The 12,477-nt window shown below is 43.2% G+C and overlaps 1 protein-coding gene across 1 annotated transcript in view; it reads left to right on the top strand.

Moving 5' to 3' along the window:
* The first annotated feature begins 1,676 nt into the window (after positions 1–1,676).
* Positions 1,677–12,477, top strand: part of FDFT1 (farnesyl-diphosphate farnesyltransferase 1) — a 45,619-nt gene continuing 34,818 nt past the window's right edge. The window contains exon 1 of the mRNA XM_056563847.1: positions 1,677–1,874. Within this exon, the coding sequence (XP_056419822.1) occupies positions 1,776–1,874 (99 nt within the window). The 5' untranslated portion in view covers positions 1,677–1,775. The remainder of the gene's footprint in view (positions 1,875–12,477) is intronic.

Raw genomic sequence — 12,477 nt, forward strand, 5'->3', positions numbered from 1 at the left:
TAAATTACTTCTATTAAAAAAAAACTTAATCCTTTCAGTACTTATGAGCTTCTGAAGTTAAGGTTGTTCTTTTCTGTCTAAATCCTCTCTGATGACACGTGTCTTGGGAAACGCCCAGTTTAGAAGAGGTTTACTATGGGGATTTGGTTCTAAACTGGGCGTTTCCTGGGACACGTGTCATCAGAGAGGATTTAGACAGAAAAGAACAACCTTAAAGGGGTTATCCAGGAAAAAACTTTTTTTATATATCAACTGGCTCCAGAAAGTTAAACAGATTTGTAAATTACTTCTATTAAAAAATCTTAACCCTTTCAGTACTTATGAGCTTCTGAAGTTAAGGTTGTTCTTTTCTGTCTAAGTGCTCTCTGATGACACGTGTCTCGGGAAACGCCCAGTTTTGAAGCAAATCCCCATAGCAAACCTCTTCTAAACTGGGCGGTTCCCGAGACAGGTGTCATCAGAGAGCACTTAGACAGAAAAGAACAAGCTTAACTTCAGAAGCTCATAAGTACTGAAAGGATTAAGATTTTTTAATAGAAGTAATTTACAAATCTGTTTAACTTTCTGGAACCAGTTGATATATATATAAAAAAAAGTTTTTTTCCTGGATAACCCCTTTAACTTCAGAACCCCAGGACAGGCAGGGGGAGAGAAGCGGGTGGCGGCGGCGGCGGTCTCTGGCCCTGCAAAAGCCGCTGCATTTCATTGATTTAAAGCGCCCGCATTATCGGCAGGTTAGATGCCGATACTGATAACTTACAAAATCTTGAATATCGTCTGTTAATATCGGCCAATCCGATAATCGTTCGATCCCTAATATAAATACTGTGCAGACAGTCGAAACGTTGCGTGCCACATATGAGGTAATAAACGTCATTGCTTTTTTCACCTGAATTGGAGCGCTGTGGGACACTTTTACTTGGTATTGACTACTGCTGCCAGTGACCTGGGCTGCGACTGGACCCGCTTGTACCCACAACTTACAGTAAATTCGATCTTCTCGGCTCGGCAGTTGATGACTTTTCCTGCATAAATTAGTTCAGCTTTCCGGTGCTCCCGTGGGCTGGAAAAGGTGGATACAGTCCTAGGAGACTCTTTCCTAGGACTGTATCCACCTTATCCAGCCCACCGGAGCACCTGAAGGCTGAACTAATTTACGCAGGATAAGTCATCAACTGCCGAGCCGAGAAGTTCGTGACGAATCGAATTTACTGTAAGTTCGCTCATCTCTAGTTGTAATTGTATGGACCGACAGAATAAAGATGCGCCAATTTAACCCTTAAATGCACTGCATAAAGACGGAATCCCCTAAAATTCCTCAGTGTGTACATTACAGTTGTAGTAAAACGGTAACGGCTGCAAGGCATGCTGGATATTGTAGTTCAACAACATCCTTAGAGAAGGCTCTTCTAGCGTCTGGCAAACTACAATTCCCGGCGTTCCTCAGTCTGTAATGACGAAAACCGCATCTTGCAGGTTCAACGTCACCAGGAAGCCTCGCCTACTTTTCTGACGCCATTAGACGTCACATCTCTCGCTGATCCAATCACCGTCTAGCGCGATGCGTCACCCCAGCAACAGGTCTCTCCTGATTGGTTGGCGCTGCCTGGTGCGAGGGTCCTCCGTCCAATCAGAGGCGTCAGTCCACCATGGAGCTGCACAGCGATTGGTCCATAGTGACAGAAGAGGCGGAGCTAAGGGGGGACGGCTGCGGAGTATTATAGCGAAGCTTTGCGGTGATGCTGTAGCCGGGGATCGCATCATCCATTGCGGCCATGGATTTCCTGAGGTCTCTGGCTCATCCGGAGGAGATCTACAACCTCTTCAGGTTCAAGATAGGCGGCTGCCGGGCAGTGATGGCCAAGGAGGACCGGGTAAGGGGAGAGGAGGGCGGCGTGAGCTGTCACCAGAGCCCCGCGGCTTATCGCTCTGACCACAATTCACACTATAATGTGTCACATAAGTATTCATACCCCTTACTATAACGTGTGACATAAGTATTCATACCCCTTACTATAACGTGTGACATAAGTATTCATACCCTTTACTATAACGTGTGACATAAGTATTCATACCCCTTACTATAACGTGTGACATAAGTATTCATACCCCTTACTATAACGTGTGACATAAGTATTCATACCCTTTACTATAACATGTGACATAAGTATTCATACCCCTTACTATAACGTGTCACATAAGTATTCATACCCCTTACTATAATGTGTGACATAAGTATTCATACCCCTTACTATAATGTGTGACATAAGTATTCATACCCCGTACTATAACGCGTGACATAAGTATTCATACCCCTTACTATAATGTGTGACATAAGTATTCATACCCCTTACTATAATGTGTGACATAAGTATTCATACCCTTTACTATAACGCGTGACATAAGTATTCATACCCCGTACTATAACGCGTGACATAAGTATTCATACCCCTTACTATAACGTGTGACATAAGTATTCATACCCCTTACTATAATGTGTCACATAAGTATTCATACCCCTTACTATAACATGTGACATAAGTATTCATACCCCGTACTATAACGCGTGACATAAGTATTCATACCCCTTACTATAATGTGTGACATAAGTATTCATACCCCTTACTATAATGTGTGACATAAGTATTCATACCCTTTACTATAACGCGTGACATAAGTATTCATACCCCGTACTATAACGCGTGACATAAGTATTCATACCCCTTACTATAACGTGTGACATAAGTATTCATACCCCTTACTATAATGTGTCACATAAGTATTCATACCCCTTACTATAACATGTGACATAAGTATTCATACCCCTTACTATAACGTGTGACATAAGTATTCATACCCCTTACTATAACGTGTGACATAAGTATTCATACCCTTTACTATAACGTGTGACATAAGTATTCATACCCCTTACTATAACGTGTGACATAAGTATTCATACCCTTTACTATAACGTGTGACATAAGTATTCATACCCTGTACTATAACGTGTGACATAAGTATTCATACCCTTTACTATAACGTGTGACATAAGTATTCATACCCCTTACTATAACGTCTGTCATAAGTATTCATACCCCTTACTATAACGTCTGACATAAGTATTCATACCCCTTACTATAACGTCTGTCATAAGTATTCATACCCCTTACTATAACGTGTGACATAAGTATTCATACCCTTACTATAACGTGTGACATAAGTATTCATACCCTTACTATAACGTCTGACATAAGTATTCATACCCTTTACTATAACATGTGACATAAGTATTCATACCCCTTACTATAACGTGTGACATAAGTATTCATACCCTTTACTATAACGTGTGACATAAGTATTCATACCCCTTACTATAACGTGTGACATAAGTATTCATACCCTTTACTATAACGTGTGACATAAGTATTCATACCCCTTACTATAACGTGTGACATAAGTATTCATACCCCTTACTATAACGTGTCACATAAGTATTCATACCCTTTACTATAATGTGTCATAAGTATTCATACCCCTTTCTATAACGTGTGACATAAGTATTCATACCCCTTACTATAATGTGTGACATAAGTATTCATACCCCTTACTATAACGTGTGACATAAGTATTCATACCCCTTACTATAACGTGTCACATAAGTATTCATACCCCTTACTATAACGTGTGACATAAGTATTCATACCCCTTACTATAACGTGTCACATAAGTATTCATACCCTTTACTATAACGTCTGACATAAGTATTCATACCCTTTACTATAACGTCTGACATAAGTATTCATACCCTTTACTATAACGTCTGACATAAGTATTCATACCCTTTACTATAACGTGTGACATAAGTATTCATACCCTTTACTATAACGTGTGACATAAGTATTCATACCCTTTACTATAACGTGTGACATAAGTATTCATACCCCTTACTATAACGTGTGACATAAGTATTCATACCCTTTACTATAACGTGTGACATAAGTATTCATACCCTTTACTATAACGTGTGACATAAGTATTCATACCCCTTACTATAACGTGTGACATAAGTATTCATACCCCTTACTATAACGTGTGACATAAGTATTCATACCCTTTACTATAACGTGTGACATAAGTATTCATACCCTTTACTATAACGTGTGACATAAGTATTCATACCCTTTACTATAACGTGTGACATAAGTATTCATACCCTTTACTATAACGTGTGACATAAGTATTCATACCCTTTACTATAACGTGTGACATAAGTATTCATACCCTTTACTATAACGTGTGACATAAGTATTCATACCCTGTACTATAACGTGTGACATAAGTATTCATACCCTGTACTATAACGTGTGACATAAGTATTCATACCCTTTACTATAACGTGTGACATAAGTATTCATACCCCTTACTATAACGTGTCACATAAGTATTCATACCCTTTACTATAACGTGTGACATAAGTATTCATACCCTTTACTATAACGTGTGACATAAGTATTCATACCCTTTACTATAACGTGTGACATAAGTATTCATACCCTTTACTATAACGTGTGACATAAGTATTCATACCCTTTACTATAACGTGTGACATAAGTATTCATACCCTTTTACTATAGCGTGTGACATAAGTATTCATACCCTTTTACTATAACGTGTGTCATAAGTATTCATACCCTTTACTATAACGTGTGTCATAAGTATTCATACCCTGAAATCACTGCCCTTGCCCCTAGCACAATGAAAATCAAGATCATAAGTATTCATACCCTTTACTCAGGACTTAGTTCAGTGGTCTACAAACTGTAACCCCTCCAGATGTTGCAAAAAAAACTACAACTACAGTGTTTTCCAACCAGGGTGCCTCCAGCTGTTGCAAAACTACAACTTCCAGCATGCCCGGACAGCCACTGGTCAATCTAGGGCAGTGTTTCCCAACCAGGAGGGCTGCCAGCAAAACAATAACTCCCAGCATGCCCAGAGAGCCGAAGGCTGTCCGGTAAAGCTCTGAGTTGTAGTTTTGCAACAGCTGGAGGCACCCTGGTTAGAAAACGTCAGCTTAAAGGAAAACTGTCAGCTTTCTCCCCCCCCCCTCCCCCCCGCACTAACCAGCATTACTGGATGGTAATGCGGGGGACGCTGATCAGTTTGATGCCTACCGTGCCCGGATCCGCTGCGCCGTTCCGCCTTAATCTTCTATTTTCAGAATATGCAAATGAGGTGCTAACTGGCATCGGCCGGGCTAACGGGCACTCTGACGTCAGTGCCGCCTGCCGCAGCACCGCCCAGCTCATGAATATTCCTCCCCTCCCTCCGCCTCTCCCTCTTCTCCCCGCTCTTGTAATGAAGAGAGAGGGGAGGAATATTGATGAACCGGGCGGTGCTGCGGCCAGCGGCACTGATGTCAGAGTGCCCGTTAGCCCGGCCGATGCCAGTTAGAACCTCATTTGCATATTCAGAAAATAGAAGATTACGGCTGAACGGCGCAGCGGATCCAGGCCAGGTAAGGGCTAAACTGATCAGCATCCCCCACACTACCAGCCAGTACCGCTGGTTAGTGCAAGGGGAGAAAGCTGACAGTTTTCCTTTAAAGGGGTACTCCGGTGGAAAACTTTAAATGATCTGGTAAATTACTTCTATTAAAAAATCTTTACCCTTCCAGTACATTTTAGCAGCTGTATGCTACAGAGGAAATTCTTTTCTTTTTGAATTTCTTTTTTGTCTTGTCTACAGTGCTCTCTGGTGGCACCTCTGTCCATGTCAGGAACTGTCCAGAGCAGGAGAAAATCCCCATTGCAAACCTATGTAGTTGCAATCCCTCCAGCTGTTGCATAACTACATCTCCCAGCATTCCCTTCAGTGATCAGTACATGCTGGGAGTTGTAGTTTTGCAACAGCTGGAGGCACACTGGTTGGAAAATATTGAGTTAGATAACAGAACCTAACTGAAGGTTTTCCAACCAGTCTGCCTCCAGCTGTTGCAAAAGTACAACTTCCAGCATGCATGGTCTGTCAGTACATGTACAACACTACACTACACTAACACATAATAAAGGGTAAAACACTACATATACACCCCCTTACACTGTCCTCCCAATAAAAATTGAAAACGTATTGTACGGCAGTGTTTCCAAAACGGAGCCTCCAGCTGTTGCAAAACAACAACTCCCAGCATTTCTGGACAGCCACTGACTGTCCAGGCATGCTGGGAGTTTAGCAACAGCTGGAGGCACCCTGTTTGGCAATCACTGGCGTAGAATACCCTTATGTCCACCCCTATGCAATCCCTAATTTAGTCCTCAAATGCGCATGACGCTCTCACACTTCGGAGCCCTGTCGTATTTCAAGGAAACAGTTTAGGGCCACATATGGGGAATTTCCGTACTCGGGAGAAATTACACTACAAATTTTGGGGGGCTTTTTCTCCTTTTACCCCTTATGAAAAGGAAAAGTTGTGATCTACACCAGCCTGTTAGTGTAAAAAAAAATTTTTACACTAACATGCTGGTGTTGCCCCATACTTTTTATTTTCACAAGAGGTAAAAGGAAAAAAAGACCCCCAAAATTTGTAACGCAATTTCTCCTGAGTACAGAAATACCCCATATGTGGGCGTAAAATGCTCTGCGGACGCACAACAAGGCTCAGGAATGAGAGCGCACTATGTACATTTGAGGCCTAAATTGGTGATTTGTACAGGGGTGGCTAATTTTACAGCGGTTCTGACATATACGCAAAAAAATGAATACCAACATGTGACCCCATTTTGGAATCTACACCCCTCACGGAATGTAACAAGGGTTATAGTGAGCCTTAACACCCCACAGGTGTTTGGAAATTTTTCGTTAAAGTTGGATGGGAAAATGAAAAAAAATAAAAATAATTTTCACTAAAATGCTGGTGTTACCCAAAATTTTTCATTTTCACAAGGGAAAATAGGAAAAAAGCCCCACAAAATTTGTAACCCCATTTCTTCTGAGTAAGAAAATACCCCAAATGTGGATGTAAAGTGCTCTGCGGGCGAACTACAATGCTCAGAAGAGAAGGGGCGCCATTGGGATTTTGAAGAGAAAATGTGCCCAGAATCGAAGGCCACGTGTGTTTACAAAGCCCCCATAGTGCCAGAACAATGGACCCCCCAACATGTGACCCCATTTTGGAAATTACACCCCTCACGGAATGTAATAAGGGGTACAGTGAGCATTTACACCCCACAGGTGTCTGACAGATTTTTGGAAAAGTGGTCCGTGAAAATGAAAAGTAAAATTTTTCATTTGCTCAGCCCACTGTTCCAAAGATCTGTCAAATGCCAGTGGGGTGTAAATACTCACTGCACCCTTATTAAATTCTGTGAGGGGTCTAGTTTCCAAAATGGTATGCCATGTGTTTTTTTTTTTTTTTTTTGCTGTTCTGGCACCATAGGGCCTTCCTAAATGCGACATGCCCCCCGACCAAAATTTGCTCTCAAAAAGCCAAATATGACTCCTTCTCTTCTGAGTATTGTAGTTCGCCCGTAGTGCCCTTCAGGTCAACTTACGGGGTACCTCCATACTCAGAAGAGATGGGGTTACAAATTTTTTGGGGGTATTTTCTGCTATTAACCCTTGCAAAATGGGAAATTTGGGGGGAAACACACATTTTAATGAAAAAAAATTTTTTTTTTACATATGCAAAAGTCGTGAAACCCCTGTGGGGTATTAAGGCTCATTTTATTCCTTGTTACATTCCTCAAGGGGTCTAGTTTCCAAAATAGTATGCCATGTGTTTTTTTTTTTTTGCTGTTCTGGCACCATAGGGGCTTCCTAAATGCGACATGCCCCCCAAAAACCATTTCAGAAAAACGTACTCTCCAAAATCCCCTTGTCGCTCCTTCGTTTCTGAGCCCTCTACTGCGCCCGCCGAACACTTTACATAGACATATGAGGTATGTGCTTACTCGAGAGAACTTGCGCTACAAATATAAGTATCCATTTTCTCCTTTTACCCCTCGTAAAAATTCATAAATTGGGTCTACAAGAACATGCGAGTGTAAAAAATGAAGATTGTGAATTTTCTCCTTCACTTTGCTGCTATTCCTGTGAAACACCTAAAGGGTTAAAACACTTACTGAATGTCATTTTGAATACTTTGGGGGGTGCAGTTTTTATAATGGGGTCTTTTATGGGGTATTTCTAATATGAAGACCCTTTAAATCCACTTCAAACCTGAACTGGTCCCTGAAAAATAGCGAGTTTGAAAATTTTGTGGAAAATTGCTGCTGAACTTTGAAGCCCTCTGGTGTCTTCCAAAAGTAAAAACTCAATCAATTTTATGATTCAAACATAAAGTAGACATATTGTATATGCGAATAAAAATAAATTATTTGGAATATCCATTTTCCTTACAAGCAGAGAGCTTCAAAGTTAGAAAAATGCAAAATTTTAAATTTTTTCATCAAATTTTGGGATTTTTCACCAAGAAAGGATGCAAGTTACCACAAAAATTTACCACTATGTTAAAGTAGAATATGTCACGAAAAAACAATCTCGGAATCAGAATGATAACTAAAAGCATTCCAGAGTTATTAATGTTTAAAGTGACAGTGGTCAGATGTGCAAAAAACGCTCTGGTCCTAAGGTGTAAAAGGGCCTGGTCCTTAAGGGGTTAATACAGATACAAATCTGTTAACTTTCTGGCACCAGGTTATAAAGACCTAAAAAAAATGTTTTCCTCCGAAGTACCCCTTTAAGGATATTGGGGGAGATTTATCAAAACCTGCACAGAGGAAAAGTTGACCAATTGCCCATAGCAACCAATCAGATCGCTTCTTACATTTTTCATAGGCCTTTTTCAAAAATGAAAGAAGCGATCTGATTGGTTGCTTTGGGCAACTGGTCAACTTTTCCTCTGGACAGGTTTTGATAAATCTCCTCCATTGTCATTTCTAGGTCAGGTTTTCATTAAGAATTTCTCTGTACTTTGCTCCATTCAGCTTTCCCTCAACTCTGACCAGTTACCTGGCACCACAATATTACCCTGCCCCACCATGGTCACTGTAGGGATGGTATTGGGCAGGTGATGGGTAGTGCCTGGTTTCCCCCAGACGTGATGCTGCCCCCACCATGATCACTGTAGGGATGGTATTGGGCAGGTGATGGGCAGTGCTTGGTTTCCTCCAGACATGATGCTGCCCCCACCATGATCACTTAAGGGATGGTATTGGGCAGGTGATGGGCAGTGTCTGGTCTCCTCCAGACATGATGCTGCCCCCACCATGATCACTGTAGGGATGGTATTGGGCAGGTGATGGGTAGTGCTTGGTTTCCTCCAGACATGATGCTGCCCCCACCATGATCACTGTAGGGATGGTATTGGGCAGGTGATGGGCAGTGCCTGGTTTCCTCCAGACATGATGCTGCCCCCACCATGATCACTGTAGGGATGGTATTGGGCAGGGGATGGGCAGTGCCTGGTTTCCTCCAGACATGATGCCGCCTCCACCATGATCACTGTAGGGATGGTATTGGGCAGGTGATGGGCAGTGCCTGGTTTCCCCCAGACGTGATACTGCCCCCACCATGATCACTGTAGGGATGGTATTGGGCAGGTGATGGGCAGTACCTGGTTTCCTCCAGACATGATGCTGCCCCCACCATGATCACTGTAGGGATGGTATTGGGCAGGTGATGGGCAGTGTCTGGTTTCCCCCCAGACAGGATGCTGCCTCCACCATGATCACTGTAGGGATGGTATTGGGCAGATGATGGGCAGTGCCTGGTTTCCCCCAGACATGATGCTGCCCCCACCATGATCACTGTAGGGATGGTATTGTGCAGGTGATGGGCAGTGTCTGGTCTCCTCCAGACATGATGCTGCCCCCACCATGATCACTGTAGGGATGGTATTGGGCAGGTGATTGTCAGTACCTGGTTTCCCCCAGACATGATGCTGCCCCCACCATGATCACTGTAGGGATGGTATTGGGCAGGTGATGGGCAGTGCCTGGTTTCCTCCAGACATGATGCTGCCCCCACCATGATCACTGTAGGGATGGTATTGGGCAGGGGATGGGCAGTGCCTGGTTTCCCCCAGACATGATGCTGCCCCCACCATGATCACTGTAGGGATGGTATTGGGCAGGTGATGGGCAGTGCCTGGTTTCCTCCAGACATTGTGCTGCCCCCACCATAATCACTGTAGGGATGGTATTGGGCAGGTGATGGGTAGTGCCTGGTTTCCTCCAGACATGATGCTGCCCCCACCATGATCACTGTAGAGATGGTATTGGGCAGGTGATGGGCAGTGCCTGGTTTCCCCCAGACATGATGCTGCCCCCACCATGATCACTGTAGGGATGGTATTGGGCAGGTGATGGGCAGTGCCTGGTTTCCCCAGAGATGATGCTGCCCCCACCATGATCACTGTAGGGATGGTATTGGGCAGGTGATGGGTAGTGCTTGGTTTCCTCCAGACATGATGCTGCCCCCACCATGATCACTGTAGGGATGGTATTGGGCAGGTGATGGGCAGTGCCTGGTTTCCTCCAGACATGATGCTGCCCCCACCATGATCACTGTAGGGATGGTATTGGGCAGGTGATGGGCAGTGCCTGGTTTCCTCCAGACATGAGGTTGCCCCCACCATGATCACTGTAGAGATGGTATTGGGCAGGTGATGGGCAGTGCCTGGTTTCCTCCAGACATGATGCTGCCTCCACCATGATCACTGTAGGGATGGTATTGGGCAGGTGATGGGCAGTGCCTGGTTTCCTCCAGACATGAGGTTGCCCCCACCATGATCACTGTAGAGATGGTATTGGGCAGGTGATGGGCAGTGCCTGGTTTCCTCCAGACATGATGCTGCCTCCACCATGATCACTGTAGGGATGGTATTGGGCAGGTGATGGGCAGTGCCTGGTTTACCCAGAGATGATGCTGCCCCCACCATGATCACTGTAGGGATGGTATTGGGCAGGTGATGGGCAGTGCCTGGTTTACCCAGACATGATGCTGCCCCCACCATGATCACTGTAGGGATGGTATTGGGCAGGTGATGGGCAGTGCCTGGTTTCCTCCAGACATGATGCTGCCCCCACCATGATCACTGTAGGGATGGTATTGGGCAGGTGATGGGCAGTAACTGGTTTCCTCCAGACATGATGCACAGAATTGAGTCCAAAAAGTTCAATCATGGTTCCCTCACCCCAGAGAATCTTGTTTCTCACAGTCTGAGCTTTAGGGGCTTTTTTTTTTTTTTTTTTTGCAAACGGGAAGCCACCGTATACTGTAACAGGTGGACAACAGCTGCCATTCATTTCTAAAGGCAGGATGCAGTCACCTAGTGACTACTTTTGGGACATACGTGCTATTTTAAGAAAAAAAAACAAAAGCGCGGTTCACTGCGTTGTCCAGTCTACAAGATGATCAAGAGAAACGGGAGGAACCAGAGCTAAATGTCAAGCGTCATAGTAAAGGGTCTGAATACTTATGTCCATGCTGAATGTTAGATTTTTAGAAATATATTTAAAAAGGAAAAACTGGGTGCAGAATGGTGGGGGGAAAAATAAAAAATAAATTAAAATTATTTTTGCACCAGGCCTCAAGTCTACCACAGCGTTTTTCTTCCAGGATGCCTGGCTGGGAAACACTGATCTATTGGATGTTCTAGTGAAAAACATAAACTGCACGGCATATCTATATTTAACATGGTGGGGCAGACGCCATTAAAGGGGTACTACTGTGGAAAAGTTTTTTTTTTTTTTTTTTTTTTTAAATCAACTGGTGCCAGAAAGTTAAACAGATTTGTAAATTACTTCAATAAAAAAAATCTTAATCCTTCCAGTACTTTTTAGGGGCTGTATACTAAAGAGAAATAAAAAAAAGAAATGAATTTCCTCTGATGTCATGACCACAGTGCTCTCTGCTGACCTCTGCTGTCCATTTTAGGAACTGTCCAGAACAGGAGAAAATCCCCATATCAAACATATGCTGCTCTGGACAGTTCCTAAAATGGACAGCAGAGGTCAGCAGAGAGCACTGTGGTCATGATGACATCAGAGGAAATTCATTTCTTTTTTGGATTTCTCTTTAGCATACAGCCCCTAAAAAGTACTGGAAGGATTAAGATTTTTTAATAGAAGGGATTTACAAATCTGTTTAACTTTCTGGCACCGGTTGATTTAAAAAAAAAAGTTTTCCACAGGAGTACCCCTTTAAGGAATCAGAGAATGGCTGCCCCCTGGTGGTCACGGTGTGCATTACACATCACAGGAAACCTGAAAGGTAGCGACAGATTTCATACATGCAGCGCATTTCTGATTGACCTTAGCGCCTGCTCATTGGCACGAAAAATTTTTGGGGCGGAAATTCCACCGTGTGAATGAGGCCTCAGGGTTGCGAATTTATCATTAGCAAGCGACCATGTTAAATTTTTACAGCTTATGTCGTCTGAACAGCAGCTTTTAAAGCCATTGCGCAAAAATTTAG

The sequence above is a fragment of the Hyla sarda genome, chromosome 3 (genome assembly GCF_029499605.1).
Source record: "Hyla sarda isolate aHylSar1 chromosome 3, aHylSar1.hap1, whole genome shotgun sequence".
NCBI lineage: Eukaryota > Metazoa > Chordata > Amphibia > Anura > Hylidae > Hyla > Hyla sarda.